The following is a 21,056-nucleotide window of genomic DNA, read 5'->3' as shown; positions in this document are numbered from 1 at the left end:
ATTCTACTTTGAGTGGATAGAAATAGAAAACATTGCTAAATTTGAAATCTACGTAAAAGTTTACTCCTAATGGATCCTTTTAACGGACCCTAAGCATTGCAATGTGGCATCTTTTAGAGAATGGGGTGAGAGTGGTATACAACCGCTCAGTTGGAACATTGATTATATGATGTAAATATTACCAAAGGCCTAAACATCCTTCCTCTGGCCAATAATTAAAATAACATAGAATAGAAAACAAATTTCACTAAAAGTTGATGTTTTTGCTTTTAAATCTGATGGAGTGCCTAATAGGCCTAATTGTTTTGCGCTATTTTAGTCTGGCCCAGGATTGTCAAGATTCTTGCTTTGTAGGGTATACTAATCCTCAGTTTATTTTCATTTTAGGTGCTACAGTAGATGTGTTTGCAGATGATGACAAACAATTGCAGGCGATATACTTTCAAACGAAAGACATGCGGGAAACCTTTGCGGCATATCCCGAAATGCTGCTGATTGATGCAACCTACAAACTTAATGACTTGAGAATGCCATTATATGTGATGCTGAATGTTGATGGCTTAGGTCAGAGTGAAATTGTGTGTCTGTGGCTTGTAGCCACTGAAGACAAACTGACCATCAGCAAGCTGTTAACTCAGTTTAAACTCCACAATCCAGCTTGGGATAAAGTGGAGGTTGTAATGGCTGACAAAGACATGACAGAGCGGGATGCCATGATGAAAATGCTGCCTACTGCAGAAATTTTAATTTGCTATTTTCATACCCTTCGCACTTTTCGTAGAGAAGTTTCCATGGAAAAATTAGGCATTTCTTCAGCCCAAAGGCAGGTATCACTGGAAATTTTAGGAAAACTGGCAAATGCCAAAAATGAGTCAGCTTATAATTTACTGTATAACCAATTCGTTGACACAGTCCCAATTGCTGTCACAACATATTATAACGATAACTGGCATGCTATTCGACATCAATGGGTGGATGGACTGAGCAACTTGAAAGCTAATTTTTTGAACAGAACTAATAATCGACTGGAATCCATCAATGGAAAGTTGAAAAGTGTCATAACAAGATACTCAGGAATGACCATGTTTTTTAAAGATCTGATGGCATGTATCCAATCTCTTTCCACCGAACGTGACCACAAAGCGTCAAATGCTTTCCTTAAGGTTCCAATTGATGCGATTTCAAGTGTGGCGGAGAGACAATACCAACAGCTACTGACACCATTTGCATATATTCATGTGCAACAACAATTCAAGTTAGCGGAAAAGGTTGTCATGTCAGAGATTTTGAATGATTCTGCCATAGTAAAATCTCGTGTCCATGGGGAATTGGCAGTCACAACAACAGCATGTCCTTGTGGATTCACATCATCAATGCTGCTACCTTGTAGGCATGTCTTGGCAGTTAGAAGGCAGCTCCATATGTCAGAGTACAATCCCAATCTTTGTTCAGAACGGTGGACAATGCAATATTTTCTTAAATCCCATCGCCTGACAAGAAACTCACTGGACAACGGTCCTGCATCCACATTACCAGCTGTTGAGATTCTTAACAAGCCTCAAAGAAGATGTGTTTTATCAGAACAGCAAAAGTATCGCCGTGTTCAAGATATTTCCCAGAAGATTGCGTTAATGATATCTGAACAAGGAATGGATGAATTCCAATACAACCTGGATAATTTACGACAAATTGCAGAGTTCTTGCAGGAAGGAAAGAAATTCCAAGTTGTGAACTTTTTGGGTCAAACTCAGAAAGGTAGGCCTATATGCTAGCACTATTTACTAAATCAGAAAAACTAGCCTACTTTTTCAAATATCTGAAGAGATATGGGTTAGTTACTGCAACTTGCGTCGTGATTTTGCAGTCAATTTTTTTTTGAGCAATGATTTTTATGGCGTTGAGCTATCCAATATGTGGGCTAATATGTACTGCATGCGCAGTTGCGCACTAATTTACGATTATACAAGGTTGCAGATGCTCAGTAATTCTGCTTTTGTGAACAACTGCATGATCCTTTTCAGGCACTGATACTGGAAGTGCTGCTGCAACATCTTCCAGCAATGATCCTGGAATTGTATTTCCTACGGTCTCAAACAGTACTTTACAGCACACACCCTGTGACGTCTTGTCGACCGTTGATACCAGTGCGATTATGATGCAGACTCCGTCCAGTTCTGTTCAGTCTTTTAGAAGTATGCTGTTTCTGAAAGCTTCATTTCTGATTAGTTGTTTTTTTTTCTTGCATTGCATGCTGCGCTTACACTACGTTTCATGTTTCTTAAGATTATAGCACGGTCTGCATTATTTGATAAGTAATGAGTTTATTGGCAGGTGATGCAGCATTGTGCAAATAATCATCGAGAAACACCTAGCAGATTTTGATAGATACTGGATTGGTTGGCATTCGGTAACCACGCCAGAAGCATGTTTTGGCTGCAACCAAATCTTGTTTTCAAAAGGTTAATGTAGATTTGTTGACACCTCAAGTGCTCGCTTCCAACTCAAAATACGGTATATCACAATATCTACTGCCAGTGCACGTATTTACGATTATACGACATTATGTTCCGCCCAGGACCGTAACCTCGTCAGTTTGGCCCCCATTGCAACAGTGCAACACATCCAATAATTGTCCAGTAAAGACTCGTGCGACGCTTCTATTGTTTCTTCATTGCTCAGAGGTGATCCTTTTCAGGCACTGATACTGGAAGTGCTGCTGCAACATCTTCCAGCAATGATCCTGGAATTGCACTTCCTACAGTCTCAAGTAGTAGTTCACAGCACACACCCGGTGACGTCTTGTCGACCGTTGATACCAGTGCGATTATGATGCAGACACCGTCCAGTTCTATTCAGTCTTTTACAAGTATGTGCTGTTTCTGAAACATTCATTTCTGATTAGTTGTTTTTTCTTGCATTGCATAATGCATTATGTTTATTAATTTTTTAATAAAAACGTTGAAATAGTGATGTTTTCTACGTTGTAGCCTATATTCGATTCTCGTTGTGTTTATTAACAGATGATGCAGGATCAATTAAATTTCCACCGAAGATGATGAAACGTGGCAGGCCAAAAGGAGCTGGATTGACAGTCATTGGGTTACCACGCAAGAGACAAAAAAAGAGCGGACCAATTCCATTCAGACTGAAGTCGTCTTTTCAGAAAGAAGCAGGTTTGTTGCATTTATGTTTGTGTGACTTCATTTTTGTTATAGCCTACGTTAGTTTAAAAAACTACACTTTGACTTCTGTGGGTCTGCCTAGCCGATAGGCTACGTCAAAGCGTACGTAGGCTACATCAAACAAAGTCACCCATGGTCATATTTTTCAGCAATACTCAGTTGGTTTGTCGATTCTGAGGTAGTAGAAGAGGTCTTGCGTCCATTCAGCGATCGACTGATCGAAGAAAATGAAATTGAAACGTTGCCCGAAAGAATTCCAATGAAGTGTTTAGATGAAAACATTGCCATTGCTTCTGTGCGAAGACATTTTTCTTTTGACGGTTGGACGTTGATGGAGAACCTACTGACCACTTTGCGAAATAAAGGCCGCTGGTTGTGCATCTCCTGTTATTTACATCTTGATGCAGGCGACAGCATCATGTGCGACTCGTGTCTGGATTGGCACCATCTGAGATGTCTTGGTAGAACAATGCCGCCAAAAACGAAGTCTTGGTTCTGCAGGAAATGCAACCTTATGGAGAAGTGACATTGAATGTTCAGGTGATACTGCAATCTCGCTTTGTCAATTAAACCAAGGTTATGTAAACCGTGAACTACGAAAAGACTTATTGGCCTTGACGCGTTATGCTTGAAACTTGTAACATTTGATAAAAATCGTTTCTTCAATGGTCCTCACATAAAACGCTAACGATGTGTTCTTGAATGACTAATGAGTCCAATCCTGGCATTAAAAGTTCTGATGCATTTAGGACATTTAACATTCTTTGGGAGAGCTGGCTGAAAGTCATGGACTAGTACAGGTTTGTAATGTAGTTGCTGCAATATACTACGGTCCAACAAGACCTTCAACAGTTCATTAATATTCAACTATTTTACTGTTTCCAACTTAACACAATTAGTATACGTATGTTGAACTCTTTCATAGCAAATGGTGGTACAGAACTTGAAAATAGCAAGTAAAAGGTAGCTCGAAGCTGCAGTTTTTTTTTTGACTGACTCATCAGGAGCTGTCATCAGAATAAAACAAACCTAAATGTGGTGAAGTACTTATAGTAGAAGGAAAGAAGAAAAACTGGAGCTTCAAACTATCAGCTACCTTATACTCGCTAAATCCAGATTTGTTGCATGTGTGTAGTATTTACATTTCTTCACTGTAATCTTAGGCTATGGCATAAATGCTTTGATTTCTTATGGCAAAAAATGGGTGATGAAGATCCATAAGTTTATAACAGTAAAAAATCAATTGTTTATTGTTGAAAGTGGTTGGCTTCAGTTGAAGATGCCATGAGATCCATTGAAGAGTACGAAGCAAAAGCAGGAACGAAGCTTGTTGTTCAGAAACGAGCATACGGTGCCATGTTAATGTTGATTTTTAACATCCTGTCATTGTAATTCACTAGTGTACTAAGTGTTGATATTCATACTACAATAATAAGCCTTTTCTTTGTTGACAAAGATTCTGAAAAGGTTTCTGCAAAGCACAGTGTTTTCACCAAAGTGGAGGTTAGGCATCATAAAAGAGGAAACGGTTTACTAACTGCAAAAAATGCTATAAACATATGTAAATGTGTTCTGTTTCATCAACTTTTCATCTCGTTTCTTAAAGACACTCAGTTTTCAGGTGTAAAAGCTTTGTTGATTCAAAGTAGCCTAGCCTACTTCACTGACCTCTTTTGTATTTTTTCCATCTAGTGTGCCAAATCCATACGCCTATGTGGTGTTATTGATTGGACCAAGTGACATGTCCAGCGGTAACCAAAGGCAGGGTTTGGGTCACAACCAATCTTTTTGAGACAATTTATTTTTTACCATATTCACGTAGTAGGCTTGGTGGTTTTCAATGTTACGTACAGTACCGTATATTATTTCTGTAGGCTACTATCATAAGATGAAAATTTAGTTGATTGTAACTCATCGTAGATGAAGATAATACGATTGTTGCATCGTTGCGGCCAAGGCATTTGCCTCTTGGATGCAACTTACAAGACGTCCAAGTATTCCCTTCCTCTATTTTTTCTTTGCGTCAGAACGAATGTTGGTTACCAGGTTGTTGCTACGTTTATTATCCAAAATGAACAAGCTTCGGACATAGCAGAAGCACTTTCTGTTGTAAAAGGGTGGTCAGAAAACTGGAACCCTTCGTTTTTCATGACCGATTAATGTGAGGCGGAAATCAAGGCCATCGAAAGCGTTTTTTCAAGTTAGTGAATTGCATTAACATTTTCGTTGCTTGTGTGCTGTCTCCATTGCTCATGCATTTGTGTCGTCACTGTTAAGTTGCTACTGTACTTTACCACTCAGTGCCCACGACTTCTTGTTCCGCAGATTGCTACGTGTTACTCTGTGCCTTTCATCGCGAACAAGCCTGGGAAAGGTGGATGAGGAAAAGTGACAATGGCGTTCGCGATGATAAAGCAATTGTGCTGACATACTAGACGCAATGAGGAAAGCAACTACATAGAACAGACTTGTTTGCAATCAAACCAGGCGACAATGAGCGAATGGCAAACGCGATACCCCCCTATTCAGGGATAATATGCGTGTCTGTGACCGCAGGGGACCTGGAGCCGAGTTGTTTTGCACGTTGATAGCACCATGCAGTTGCAAGCACAGTAATAGGCTACTGAGCTCACATTTTGAACAATTCAGTGATCTTCACACCAAGGCTTTTTTTCAGTTGCTAACACGGCCACAAATCGCAGCGCATATGCGTGCTTAGTGTTAAGTAACAGCCTAGTGGAAAGTGTTGTGGATTGAATTTGCTAGTTCAAATAAGTATATTAATTCCGGTACCCAAAGCCTCAAATGAATTCACGAATATCGCAATTGTTAACAATGGCATATAAATTAGGATGTTAGTGCACACAAAGTAGGGAAAGTATTGCTTGAAGAGTTGATTCCTGGGACAAAAATTGAACACTGTAGGCTATGTCGAGCAGAAACTGGTTTAGTGTTTTAAGGTGGTCAAAAATGTAAGCATGCGTCTATTTGCATCCAACAAATAACGAAACTCTAAACTTCTCAGTTTGGTCGGGAAACAAAAAGGGTTGCGAGGACAAATGGCAGGTCTCATCTAGGCAAGGAGAGGAGGGACACATGGGTGATGATCTGGCCTAACAGTTACTGTGCTGTGCTCAAAATATGTACAGTTTTTGTTTAACATGTGCGGTATTCACTTTTTGTAAATAGGCTAGCTTTTCGGAAATGCAACGAGTCATCTGGCGCTATTTGCTTGTGTTTGAAGCCCGGTTGCTCGCTTTGTGAAAAAGCTATCAACCTCAACTTTTGCTTGTCAATAGACAGAGATATGTTGTTTAGATTAGCGTTTATTAAATGCTGTTATCTTTAAAAATATTTGTGGGATAAATGGTTAAAGTCGGTCAAGTTCAACTCTTTACCTAAGAAATATTTTTAACTTTTAGAGTCTGGCTGACCTTAATTTGGATAGACGATAGCTTGTGCTTTCCAGCAATGGTTCAATTGTTAAAATCGAAGCAGAAACAAGCAACTTACAACTAATTTAATAAAGACATATAATGATCGCAGACCGGGGAGACTTGTATACTTGCTTCGATTCGGAAATGCAACGAGTCATCGGGCGCTATTTGCTTGTGTTTGAAGCCCGGTTGCTCGCTTTGTGAAAAAGCTATCAACCTCAACTTTTGCTTGTCAATAGACAGAGATATGTTCTTTAGATTAGCGTTTATTAAATGCTGGTATCTTTACAAGTATTTTTGGGATAAATGGTTAAAGTCGGTCAAGTTCAACTCTTTACCTAAGAAATATTTTTAACTTTTAGAGTCTGGCTGACCTTCATTTGGATAAACGATAGCTTGCGCTTTCCAGCAATGGTTCAATTGTAAAAATCGAAGCAGAAACGACAAAGATATATTATTGATTAAATGCTGGTATCTTTAGAAGTAGGCTATTCTTCGGATAAATAGTTAAACTTGGTCAAGTTTAATTCTTTTCTAAGGAGATATGTGGTGTTTTTCGGGCTTGTGTTACATAGCTATTAGGTAAAAGCGGACACTTGCACGCTTTTTTTTGTCATGGTTGACTAATTTCACCCCACTTTTCCACCATTTTATGGTGGATTCCTCCTGTGTGACGTCATCGCCTTTTTAACCAGGGTCGCGACTTGTATACCAGTTCCAGATCACGCATGAGCGCATATTGATGTCAAACGTAATGCTTGAGTGGTGCTTGTAAGAATAGCCTCTGAGGCTATTTTTACAATATGTTGTAAGAATAGCCACAGCCAAAAAAAAAATGAAAAAAAAGAATGCTTCCGGATGGTATTGAACTCATCCCCTCTAGATTGGCAGCCGGAGACGTATCGCACGCGCCACGGACTGAGTTGAAGAACACGTGTTGAATTTAGAACTTATCTCGGCGCATCTCGTCTTTTGCTTTGAAAGAGAAAAAGAAAAAAGTGCGTATGCAGTGACGTCATGACCGGTCAAATAGTGTTTCAGATTCAAAGACCGGAGCCGGTCAAATAGCCACTGCCTTTTTTTTTCGCTGAGACTTTTCGGTCATTTGTCCGAATTGACTTGAAAAAATTCGGTCAATTTTATTTATTTCGGTCATTTTTAGTCATTTTTGGTCATATATAGTGAATTGACTAGCCTATATATTTTTTCGGACATTTTGACCGAATTGACTATATTTTTTTTGGACATTTTGCTAAAAAATCGGTCAATGACCGATTAATGAGCGAAAAAAAAAAACCCAGCAGTGTAGCCTACTGTATGTACTTAGACTAGAGTGCAGACCAGTTTTATTTTTTAAATTAGCTAATCATAATTCAGTGAAGTTATTGAAAGAGCAATAATTCGCATAAGATTTGGTCTTATGTCCAAAAAAAGCTTAAGATTTTTATTATTTAATTAAACAATACGGTAAATGCTAGCCTATTAATTCCTGGCGCGTTCCTCAAGGCTGCTTAAGGATACTTTCAAATTTAGGGAGCTTGTATTGTAAGTCTCCCTATTCTTTTCTAAAACTTCCTTCAACGCACAACTCTTTGAAGCTTATTTGTTTTTTTCTTTTTAAAGATTAAAAATAGTTCTTTACAAATACCGAACAATATCAACACCAAATGATCTCGGTCATCTGGACAGCATTTAACAAAAAACTAAAGTAATTGAAAGTAAACAGTGAAACAATACTGACTCTACTTTTGAGAAGCTGCCTTCTCGCAGATAAAACGCTAACAAATTAGATGACGTGTGTGCAGAAACAGTTAAGCCAAATGAGCCCGGGAACAATTCCACAAAAAGTGATCTGCTGATAAAAAGCTTTAAAAAAAGGCAGTGGCTATTTGACCGGCTCCGGTCTTTGAATCTGAAACACTATTTGACCGGTCATGACGTCACTGCATAAGCGTTTTTTTCTTTTTCTCTTTCAAAGCAAAAGGTGAGAAGCGCCGACATAAGTTCTAAATTCACCACGTATTCTTCAACTTAGTTCGTGGCACGTAGGGTTCGTCTCCGGCTGCCAATTTAGAGGGGGTGAGTTCGATACTATCCAGAAGCATTCTTTTTTTCATTTTTTTTTTTAAATTTTGACCCAAGCGCATTTATGTGGTCAATTTTTAATTTGAGTAGCCTACAGTCCAAGTTAGTTGATAGTTCTCAAGTTAGTTATATACAATACTTCTTTTAAAAGAAATGATAATGGTAAAACCATTTTCTAAAGAAGTATTGTATATAACTAACTTGAGAGAAAAATGTAGGGTCGTTCGGCAACACACGTTCACTTATGATTACCAAGAGAAATTCTCAAATTCCAGCAAATTAAAAAACTCCAACATTATTACTCACATTTGAAAAGACATAAAAAATGGGCTGTATGCTACTCAAATTAAAAATTGACCACAAAAATGCGCTTCGGGTCACAATTTAGATAAAAAAAAAAGAAAAAAAAAGAATGCTTCCGGATAGTATCGAACTCATCCCCTCTAGATTGGCAGCCGGAGACGTATCGCATGCGCCACGGACTGAGTTGAAGAATACGTGTTGAAGTTAGAACTTATATCGGCGCTTCTCGTCTGTTGCTTTGAAAGAGAAAAAGAAAAAAACGCTTATATATGTAGTGACGTCATGACCGGTCAAATAGTGTTTCAAATTCAAAGACAGGAGCCGGTCAAATAGCCACTGCCTTAAAAAAATCAGCTGCCGTAGACCTAAGCAGGTATCATGATAAAGCTTTGAGCTTGTTAAATTGGACAACTGTTGTACTTGCTTTCTACGTTTTGTAGGTTATGCTACCCATGCATTTGACTGAATTAGCCAACTGTGTTAAAATCTTCAGCTGAATGTCATTGTCAACTCTGGGAACATCTCTGATTGGATCCTTAAAGCACAAATTAGCTCCTAGCCCTTTCACATTGACAATCTTCCATAACTGAAGAAAGATTTTTATGAACTCAACCATTCCTACATTATCAAAAGAGTCAAGGGCTGTGTGAGTTTGCAATGCAGTGACTGTTTCATCACAAAATATATGTAAGCATGTCTTAACATTTTGATACTCTGTTGCAGTGCCCCGCAACCTTTATTTACTCACGGCACACTTAAAAACTCTTTAAAATTCTACGGCACAATTCGGCCGACACATTTTCAAAATGCAAAAAAAACTATAGCCTAATTATTAATGAGATATTTGAGCTTGTTTCAATGAGGGTGCAACCTAGTTCGTACCCTGAACAGTTCGTACCCTCAGTTCGTACCCTAAAAAGATCGAGAGAAAAATTTAAAAAAAGCTGAAGTTGCTGATCGCAGTTTAATAGCACAAAGCCGCATTCGCTGATCGGAGTTTCCGCAAACAAACTCGAGGGTGAAGGTTAGCGGAAACCGCGGAAAAATATTTGTGGAAATTGCAATCAGCGAGGGTTAGGGTTAGAGCATAGATTACTCTATGTTTAGGGTAAAGGTTAGCGGAAACTGCGGAAATATGTTTGCGGAAACTGCGATCAGCGAGGGTTAGAGCATAGATTACTTTATGGTTAGGGTAAAGGTTAGCAGAAATTGCGAAAAAATGTTTGCGGAAACTGCGATCAGCGAGGGTTAGGGTTAGAGAGCATAGATTACTCGGTTGTTAAAGTTAGGGCCGAGTTAGGGTAAGCGGAAACTGCGATTAACGGAAACCGCGGAAAAATGTTTGCGGAAACTGCGATCAGCGAGAGTTAGGGATAGAGCATAAATTACTCTATGGTTATTGGTTAGAGTTAGGGTAAAGGTTAGCGGAATCTGCGGAAAAAGGTTTGCGGAAACTGCGGTCAGCGAAGGTTAGGGTTAGAGCATAGATTAGTCAATGGTTAGGGTTAGCAGAAACTGTGGAAAATGTTTGCGGAAACTGCGATGAGCGAGGGTTAGCGTTAGGGTAAGGGTTAGCGGAAACTGCGACTTCGGCTATGTGCTATCTTTCTCTTGGTCTTTTCAGGGAGAAAATTAAAAAATGTTTGCGGAAACTGCGATCAGCGACTTCCGCTTTTTTTAATTTTTTCCCTCGATCTTTTCAGGGTACGAACTAGGTTGCATCCTTTCAATGAGCAAAGTCGCTGTATGTTCGGCGCAATATTTGAAAGAGCAACTCGAAGTTCACCATCAACTTCTGAGTGCAACCTAGTTCGTACCTTGAACCATTCGTACAGTCAGTTCGTACCCTGAAAAGATCGATAAAAAAAGCCGAAGTCGCTGATCGCAGTTTAATAGCACAAAGCTGAAGTCGCTGATCGGAGTTTCTCCAAACAAGTTGAAACAAACTCGAGGGTTAGGTTTAGCGGAAACTGCGATCAGCGAGGGTTAGGGTTAGAGCATAGATTACTCTATGGTTAGAGTTAGGGTAAGCAGAAACTGCGATCAGCGAGAGTTAGAGCATAGATTACTCTATGGTTAGGGTTAGCGGAAACTGCGATCAGCGAGGGTTAGAGCATAGATTACTCTATGATTAGAGTTATGGTAAGCGGAAACTGCGATCAGCGAGGGTTAGTGCATAGATTATCTCGGAATGGCCCGTTTCGGTGAGTCCGATTCGGTGAGTCCGATTCGGTTAGTCCGATTCGGTGAGTCCGATCCCTTAACGGGGGATTTTTTCAATTTTTTTTCTAAATTATCGGGTACTATAGCCTAACTATCATTGCCGTTTTAGGGTTAGGGGTTTAGGTTAGGGGTTAGAAGTTAGTAACTCACCGAATCAGACTCACCGAATCGGACTCACCGAATCGGACTCACTGAATAGTAGCAGACCCAGATTATCTATGGTTAGGGTAAAGGTTAACGGAAACTGCAGAAAAATGTTTGTGGAAACTGCGATCAGCGAGGGTTAGAGTTAGAGCATAGATTACTCTATGGTTAGAATTAGGGTAAGGGTTAACGGAAACTGCGGAAAAATGTTTGCGGAAACTGCGATCAGCGGACTTCGGTTTTGAGCTATTTTTTCTCTCTATCTCTTCAGGGGAAAAATTTTAAAATGATTGTGGAAAGTTTCCGGAAAATGCGATCAGCGACTTTGGCTTTTTTTAATTTTTTTTCTCGATTTTTTCAAGGTACGAACTGACAGTCCGAACTGTTCATGGTACGAACTAGGTTGCATCCTCAACTTCTTATTATAAGCAGGATCTTTTATCGTTTTTGATCAATACCAAATAGACCTCCCCAATCCCCGGACTTGCTTTTGTTTTCATCTATATTGTGACTTTTCTGCATGGGTTTTCAATGCTGATTTCAAAAATATGCATACCGGTACAAATTTTTTTCGATCAACGTCTGGGAAGTTATTCGCTGTTGCTTAGCAACGACTTTTCATAAAAATTACGAAATTTCCCCTTAAAACCCCTTTACTTTTAACCTAATATGTTGATAGCTAGATTATCTAAAAGCATTTCTTCTGCTTAAAAAAAAAATTTATTAAAATTGGACAATCGGTACCAGAGTTATGACCGTTTAAGCACCCAGATTACGCAGTCACTCATGACTAATTTTTGTTAATTTATTGCCAAATGATCACTAGAAAAATGGTGAAAGTTGCTGTCAAGGGGTTTTTGGGGGTAAGGAATTCAAAAAATATATTAAAAAGTGTCTCAGAGCAACAGAAAAAAAGTTATAAAAAATTGATATGAACAGTCATGCATGAATGATTTTGTCGCAGTTGCTTCATTCCTACAACGAGATGTATTCCTTGGGCACCACAAACGTTAAATGCCTGGAGTCATATACAGTATAACGTGGAACCGATCATCTCAATGTAGCTAACATCTGGGTACCCATTGCACTTGATGTTAGAATACCGGTACACGCTTCATTGCTCGGAAGAGCTCTGATCAAGTGCAAGATGGTCACGGTCCGCCACAATTTCAATAGCATCTCTCACCCAGCATAATGTAGTCTATGTATCTAAATCATGTGGCAAAAAATGGATTAAGTCAGCTGAACTTAACGATAACCTTCTGTAATGCATTTCAGGTTTCACTATTGATCAGTTAGCATTTTTTACTTGTATCTTGTATGATTATACAGTGTAACATATTGTATACACTTCTACTGTCTAATATTCCGTGTGTATTCATATATCCATCATGGAGCTGAGGAAGAGTAAAATGAACAATGGTGGTTTGCTTGGTAATTTGCAGCCTTTAAAACATTTTAAGGAAGGACAATTTAGACCAACTACTGGAGGTGTTCTTCAGAAGTACATATATCATCTTCAATCAAATCCTCGTAACCACCAGAGTGGGAAGCTCACAGCTTGGGATACAGCAGTATGTCTAGCAAAAGTATGGCAGCCTGCTTGCATTCCACTCCAAAACAAAATTATTCATTTGGTTGATGAATACAAGAAATAGCAATGGGGAGCTCAGTTAGAGCACATGTTTTGAGCGCCAGTTAAACAAAGAGTTTTTGTGGTATAGACTTGAAACTTTGGAGATGTCTGCTACATATACTTAACCTAATGTAGCTGAATTTTTGTGTTAATCTAAATAAAATTTTGGAAGTAATTCGATTTTTACTGATGAACGTTTTTTTTGTGTCACCCTGTAATAGCAGCTTGCGAAATTTGCTTATATTCTTCTTCAATTGAAATCCAAAACTCATCAAGTGGAACATTGCTGAATTTAATCTCAAAGTTCTGTCATTTTGTAGTTCAAGAAAGTTTTCTCTAACAGGCAAAGTCAAGTCTTGCGTTGATATTTCAGCATTAGCCGCAAAAGGATTTCGGATCCAATCGTATTGTTCCGTGTTAATTGTGAAAAAGTAGTGGTCGTATTTCTCATGCAACAAAGTTAACTAAGTGCTCTTTGGCCAAATCAAACACCAATTCTTGATCAATATTATACTATTTAGGTTGCTTCTGGGAAACATTTTCACTGATCCCCTTCTTAACGTGTTTTTCCAGAGTACTATTTTCTCTTTAAATCCTCTTATCTTGTCAGAACATGTCAGTATGTTTTCACCTTTGCCTTGCATTTTGATATCGAGTTCATTCAAGTGTTCAAATACGTCGGCCATGTATGCAAGTTTGGCAATCCAATGATCATCTTCAAGATGTTTACACAAATCACGGTTGTTCTGATTTAATAAGAATTGACTTATTTCATGCCGTAGCTCGAAAAGTCTTGCTAGAACTTTTCCCCGAGAAAGTCAACACACCAAAGTGTAAAATAGAAGTGATTGATGTTCTGACCTCATTTCTTTGCATAGCAATGAAAAAATTCTTGAATTCAAAGCTCTTGCTTTAATAAAGTTAACAATTTGGATACAGTCGTTCATTGTTTCTGTCAGCTTCGTTGGCAAATTTTGATCATCAAGGCTTCCCTGTGTAAGCAGCAATGCGTAAGTTGAATGGCTGGATTTTGACGTTTTACCCAGGGAGCAAAACCTCTTCCTTCGGGGAGCAAGTCTTTTAGGCGCTGACAGTTAGGCGCTGGTCTAATAGGCGCGCACACTGTGGCGACTGGATATTTAGGTGCGGAGCACTGTGGCGCCCGGTCATTTAGGTGCTATTCCTAGTAAAGTCTGTAGATTGTATCAGCTTGCCAGAAAATTATACCATGGCTTCAGTGAGTGAAGCTGCTAAAACCGGCAATGCTTTTCACACAAAATGTTACATTGAACAGAAAAATATATTGTTGTTTTATTGATTTATTATTGTTTTATTTGTTGTTAGTCCAGGTTTGCTTTGGTGAAAGCTTTATCAATAAATTATTGAAGCTTCCGAACATTATTGAGTTCATTTTTAGTTAACTCTTTCGCGACCACGGACGTATACACACGTCTTGGGATTTTTGCCATGATGACCAAGGAAGTATCCCTACGTCCAAGGTTAAAAGGTAGCCTATTTCAAGCAAAAAAATAATGTAAATGATGGCAGATCCATAGTCTTTGCCTGTCCTTTTTTGGCTAATTAAAAAAAAATATTTTGGCGGTGCAGTTATCAGATGAGGACTTCTTAAAGATGGGGACACAGTGGATTTTTTTTCTTTCACTCATTGGAATTGGCAGACAAAACTGGCTAGGCAACCCCTTATTTTGGAATTTCTTGATCAAAAAGACTGTAGGCTAAATTACGTAAACTTTTTGCTTAAAATTTTCCAAATTACTTCATAATCATTCTGCTGTACCTCCTAAAGCATTGCGCGCAGAAACGAAGTAAATTTTTTCTCATGTGCAGAATTGTTTTGGCATTCGATTAAACTACATATATTTTCATATTATTGTATTATGCTTGGGTAGTAAAAATTATAATGAAGTACACTTTTCTGCCAATTTTTAATTTTTTTAGAAATTAGAAAAAATACCTTTTGGAAAGTTGCTAGTTGTACATAGAATGTTTTAAATTTTATTGCAAAGCTTTGCATCTTCGGATAGCTGAAGATGTATGCTTTCATTTGATGTCAAGATTGTCTACGACCTACGTCGATCACATCATTCACATGACATGTTTTTACCGCGTAAACACAACAGATTTGTGTGAAAAATGTCTGGTAATTTAGATTAAATATAAATTACTTCTGTTCGGGATGGATTGGCCATGTGACAAGAACGCGTAAGACGCTCTACTACTGTTCACATGAATACATTTCTACAGGGCATATAGGCTACACCTTGGCTACAAGTTGCAAGCGTAATGGTGAGACTTCGCTCGTTATTAAACCTAGTCCGGGTTTTGACGGAAAACTAAGTTACTCTTCACTCAAGCCTACCGCCCGCTTGAGCGCAGCCTACGGTACATTTTTTACTGATGTTTAGTTATTATTTGACCTAACTAAAAGTGAACTCAATCTCATACATTTTCGGAAACTTGAATAACTAACAACAAATAAATGCTGAACACGCGCATTAAAAAAAACAACATATTTTTCTGTTCAATATAACATTTTATATGAAAATCATTGCCGGTTTAAGCAGCTTCACTCACGGAAGCCATAACATATTTTTCTGTTCAATATAACATTTTGTGTGAAAAGCATTTCCGGTTCAAGCAGCTTCACCCATATATTTTTCTGTGTAATATAACATTTTGTGTGAAAAAGCATTGCCAGTTTAAGCAACTTCACTCACTGAAGCCATGACCAACAACGCACACGCATTAACAAAACAATATATTTTCCTGTTCAATATAATATTTTGTGTGAAAAGCATTGCCCTACGCCCCTACCTGCCAATAGGGATGGGCAAAATAGAATAATTAGCTATTCTAGAATTATTCTAGAACAATTTTTTTAATTTAGAATTTCAAATACCTATTCTAGAATACTTTTGTTTAATTTCAGAAAATGTATAAAAGCTTTGTTTTTATTCTGGTTTTATTGAGGACACATAATGAAACGAAAAACAACAGTAACTGCCCAGGAGAGCAAGTCTTTGTTAATTGTTACAGTGAAGAATGTTTAAATCTTCTAAATGCTCGCCAGCTATCTGAGCTGCAATTGCAGTTTTGATGCTGTTAATCCCGCACTCGCAAAGGATCTTTTTGAGGATGCAGGAGTGGCTAAATACTTCCTCTCAAGATCAAACAACAGCGGGAACTTTTCTTAATTTTTGTTCCACCATTCAATTGCATCTCTGTTTTTCACTTTTGCCTGAAGGTACGATCGGATTTTTTTGGCAGCTGAAAGCTGTTTGTTGTCGTCATTACTTGATGCTGAAGTATTTGTCACTTCAACACCGGAGCTCCATAGATCAAGCTATATTGGATCGCTGCATTGTTGTGGAACTTCCGACGCTAGGTGTAGCGGTAGCCTCACTCAGAGTTGAATTGTGTTTTATGTTTAGTTTGTTTTATGATGAAAATAGATGCAAATCCACAGCACAACAATCTTCCGACGTCCACAAACCGCACTGGTTATGGGAGCTGGCTAGCCGTTTTCGCTAGAGCAAATAGCTATTGCTAAGCCGAATGTAATTGATCGGCGAAAAATCGATAACAAATTTTGGTAGTCGGAAAAGGGGATAATTTCATTTCGGTTTGGAAAATTCGATTCGAAATGTGATTTCAATTCGAATAATTAGATATTCGGATTGCAACTATTCGAAATTCTATATTGCCCATCCCTACCTGCCAAGCTGATACAATCTACAGACTTTACTAGGAATAGCACCTAAATGAACGGGCGCCACAGTGCTCCGCACCTAAATAAAAATTTTTTTTTTTTAAATTATTGGGTACCGTAGCCTAATTATCATTGCCGTTTTAGGGTTAGGGGTTAGAGGATAGAAACTCACCGAATCGGACTCACCGAATAGTAGCAGACCCTGCTGAAGGACCATCTGTGCAAACGTTGATGCAGTTATTCCAATGGAAGTTATTCCATGTGCTATGAAAAACTCATTGGTCACTCTAAAAATTTCCTGGCCAGTCGTTCGTTCTGGAAGTTCTTTGCAAAATAAATACTTGTTTGTTAGGCTATGGAGTCACCATTGACAAAACGTACTACACTTAACAGCTGTGCTTTTTTGTTAATATCTGTTGTTTCATCAATCTGAAGAGAAAACTTTCGAGACGTTTTTAATTTATTAATTAGAGTTTCAAGTATATCACCAGACACATAGGCGCCGACTTTTATTTTTGCACGGGGTGACGGATAGCACAATATGGCAACCTAAAAACTTTCAAACTGCATGTTTTTGTTTGATTTTTACTAAGCGTGTTTTGTAGATGCAATTGTCTTTTCACACCTGATTTGTAGCTCGATAATTTACAAAGCAACTTTAAAACAAAGCACAGGAGGTACGTCGTGAATTTTATTGTTACGTTGCTGCTCTGACACTTAACATTTGGCAAAAGTATTTTTGCGAACAGCAGCTCTGTCAATCCAACTGTTAATCAACTGGTCAAGTTGTAACCGTGCAGTTTCTGCTTGATAAACATTTAAAATTAGGACGTGGTTCAATCGCTGTTGCGTCATGGTAGATCGCAAGTAGGTTTTTATGCGCCTGAGTGCACTAAACGATCGCTCCGCCTCGCAGGTGGTGGAAGGCAACGATAAGTATATTTTCACACTGCAGACCACGTTGGAAGCATTAATGAAATTGTTTCATTGCTTGCAAATAGATCAAGCAGTTGCGACATAGTTGCAAATCGGACAGAATGCTCTATCTTTGCATCTATCGTATTCTAGCCACGGGAATTCGCTCTCCCACGATTTTTGAAAGCTTCTCCCTTCAACAGCGATTATCCTGCTCGTGCTTGGTTCTTCCACCTCCCTGATCGTGCTAACGCCTTTTGGCAGTGGCACACTTTCGTTCAGGCGTTTGGTCACTTATTGCTGGCTGAAATCCTGACTAGACGCAACAAAAATGACCTGCAATTTTGAACGCTTTTTCGGTGGCATCTTTAAGCTGAATAAAACTGGAATGTCGGCAAAAACTTTTACTGGACGACTTTTCGTAATTTTTTCTATGATGTAACAAGCAACTCCTATGTCAGACCAATAAATTCCCGCCTCAGACTTTTACAGGACGACTTTTCGTGATTTTTTCTATGATGTAACAAGCAACTCCTATGTTAGACCAATAAGTTCTCGCCTCACAGTTTGTCATGCATTGACACGCAATATTACTGCATGAAGTAGATAACAAAGTAGAAATTAAAGCATGAAGTAGAAGTAGATAACAGTACACTCCAATTAAAATCGGAAAATAATTCAAAATGCAAAATCTTGAGTAGTCGAAAAAGGTTGCTTTTATTATTGGGAATTGGGGTGTAGCTTTCCTCGAATAGAATCATGTAAACGTGTAAATTTGCAGAACATTAAAACTGCTACTTTACTAAGTGCACTTTAAATAAAACTCAAAAAGTTTCGAAAATTGCATTTTTTTAATGAAATTTGAAAATAGATATTCATTTATTTATTTAGGGGGTGAAGCTATCAATCATCGAGATAATTTTATTTCCAAGTATTTTATAGCTGGCATAATTTATAGCGATATCATGAACAGTTTAAAAAATTTAAAAAAAGATTTTTGAGGGAGGCAATGGAAAGATCGTATTTTGTTGATTAATAAATCCCATTGTAAACCTAACAAATGTAACAATGACCATGGCCACCTGGAGATGCGGCCTGATTTGTCACATTCTGCAGATTTTGATTACAGCTACTGCTAGTGCTTGACTGACATTTTTTGAGATGTTTTTACTTTTTGCGGTTTCCTAATGATATAAAACTTTTTTGTTGCCTTGGGGAAGCAGTAGCAAATGAGAAAAAGGAAGTTGAAAAACGTAAAATCAGACTGTTATTGAAAAATTAACAGTCTGACTAAAATCTTCGAAATCAAATTTTTTTTTTTGTTTTTCAACATGTGAGGATGTTAAAACTTATTGTGTCATCTGGGGAAAAGAGTAAAGAAAGCGTAAAAATCTAATTTTTAGAAAAATTTATTTAAACGTTCCCTCAAAGTTAGAAAAACCTGGAAATTTCTTTAAAATGTGACAAATCAGGCTGTATCTTTAGGTGGCCATGCAATGACTTATGACAAGTAACAAATAAAACGATCGCAACAACAACAAGGAAAAAACTCGTAGCCACATGCTGTGTAATCTTCACGTAGCTTGCTTGATGTTACGCGAGTATCATGCTTGTGACAAAAACAATCATTTTCTTCGCAATACTGTATTGGTTCACCTCTTGCTTTACGTTGACTTGAAGCGAAAACCAATGATCAAAAACAGATTTAAACGTCCGTTCAAATTACATTTATTTGCAGCAAGTAATGTAACCTAAACGGGGTGGCTGCCACCCCGTCACAGCGGTTACGCCAGTGACCAGACATATCATCAATTCATCTTTTAATAGTTTCTGCAGACAATGGTACTATCCGTACCTCTTCAACTTCCTTTGGTCCAAGCATCAACCGAACAATTTCTAGGCAAGCTGGTTTTAAGAGTTTTTCCCCAATACTATGCATTTTTTTCTGTTGTGCAATCAGTTTTGCGACGTGATAACTAGCTTCTAATGCTTTTTCCGAAATTGTGAAAGACGATTTCATAAAGTGTTTTTCCTTTTTGTTTTGACTTAACATTCGCTGAAAGAATTTTCAATCCTTGTGAGCATAATTGACATGTTTTGTTTGTAAGTGGCGGATAAGTTTACTTGGAACCATTGCTTGATTTGCAAGTTGCTCTCCACAAATTACACGTGTGGTTTCGGAGCTTCTTCGTTACCACACCAAGTAAATCCAAACCGAAGGTAATCTGCTTTGTATTTCCTCTTAAAAACCTTTGGTCTTTTTGCAGCATGGCTTGTACTAGGTATGCTATCTGGTTCTATTGCTCTTTTAAAGAACTTATCCATTAGATTTTTAGTTAATTTTAGTTTTCAAGGATTTCCTTTAGCACTGCAAATGAATTAGCTTATTAGCTCACAATAAAGCGAAGCTAGAAAAATACAAGAAAACAAATACGAACATTTTTATTAAGCACTGCTGACTGACAATTTGAAATGACCTAGCCTGACTTCTAAAAACACACTAACCACGTTAACCAGCAAGACACTAATCCTTTTTTGCAAATGTAAGCGTGGGATCGATCACGGATCCAACAGCTCAACAATACAACCTTCAGAACAGAATGGAGGTGCTACCCTAAGTAAACGGTGTTGCCATTTAAACGTCTCATGTGACACATCCAAAGAGTTTTTATGATTTTTAGTTTAAGATTACAAAAATAATTTAAGAGTTCGCAAATGATAAGTGTGTTTTAAGTTGCTGGAAATACGCTTAAGGTTGCTGGGAGTAAGCTTATGGTTGCTGGAAACACCTCATCTTGATTTTCTATGCTAAGACGTTACAAACTGAATCGTGCAACATATATAAAAAGATAAAATGAATACATCAGCAGATGTATTATTCTTGAGAAATAAAAAAAAATATATTTCAACAAACTTTTAACTAAAACTTTTAAAAACATTAACACGAAAACTTATATTAAGCAATTGAAAATGTTAGTTCTGTAACTTACAAAACTGAAAAAATAAGGGTCTGCTACTGTTCGGTGAGTCCGATTCGGTGAGAGCCTTTTTCGGAGAGTTCCCGATTCGGTGATTTTTTGAATTTTTTTTTTTAAATTATCGGGTACCGTAGCCTAATTATGATTGCCGTTTTAAAGGTTGGGGTTAGAGGTTAGGGTTGGAGTTAGGGGGTTAAAGGTTAGGAGGTTAAAGGTTAGGGAGTTAAAGGTTAGGGGGTTAAGGGTTAGGGGATTAAGGGTTAGGGGTTTTTTGAACGTTTAGCGACGTTAAAATGATGTAAAAGCGGCAATGATAATTAGGCCACGGTACCCAATAATTTAAAAAAAATTCGAAAAATTGCCGAAAAGGGCTCTCGCCGAATAGGGCACTTGCCGAATCGGACTAGCCGAATTAGACTCGCT

General features: G+C 38.1%; 1 protein-coding gene across 3 annotated transcripts; it reads left to right on the top strand.

Annotated features, from left to right (window-relative positions):
- Positions 1-476: 476 nt before the first annotated feature.
- Positions 477-5,697, top strand: LOC145772280 (uncharacterized). 3 transcript variants are annotated; one of them, XR_014289288.1, is made up of 7 exons: positions 477-1,755; positions 2,022-2,192; positions 2,696-2,866; positions 3,021-3,173; positions 3,332-3,722; positions 3,932-3,982; positions 4,443-5,697. XR_014289288.1 is itself a non-coding variant. In XM_082584152.1 (5 exons), exons 1-5 carry the CDS (start codon positions 486-488, stop codon positions 3,706-3,708), a joined length of 2,142 nt encoding a protein of 713 aa, XP_082440278.1. In that variant the 5' UTR covers positions 477-485; the 3' UTR covers positions 3,709-5,697. The 3 variants fall into 3 exon arrangements, 1 of the variants encoding a protein (XP_082440278.1); XR_014289286.1 differs by having other exon boundaries at positions 3,332-3,982; XM_082584152.1 differs by having other exon boundaries at positions 3,332-5,697.
- The last annotated feature ends 15,359 nt before the right edge of the window (positions 5,698-21,056 follow it).

The sequence above is a fragment of the Aplidium turbinatum genome, chromosome 1 (genome assembly GCF_918807975.1).
Source record: "Aplidium turbinatum chromosome 1, kaAplTurb1.1, whole genome shotgun sequence".
Lineage (NCBI taxonomy): Eukaryota > Metazoa > Chordata > Ascidiacea > Aplousobranchia > Polyclinidae > Aplidium > Aplidium turbinatum.
Note: the sequence above shows the minus strand (reverse complement) of the source record. Positions and strands in the feature narration are given on the sequence as shown.

Bases quoted from the DNA above. Each gene is read 5' to 3' on its own strand.
- LOC145772280 (XM_082584152.1), top strand. From the start codon at position 486: ATGCTGCTGATTGATGCAACCTACAAACTTAATGACTTGAGAATGCCA. The intron at 1,756-2,021 runs GTAGGCCTATAT...GATCCTTTTCAG, and splicing joins TTTGGGTCAAACTCAGAAAG to GCACTGATACTGGAAGTGCT. The intron at 2,193-2,695 runs GTATGCTGTTTC...GATCCTTTTCAG, and splicing joins TTCTGTTCAGTCTTTTAGAA to GCACTGATACTGGAAGTGCT.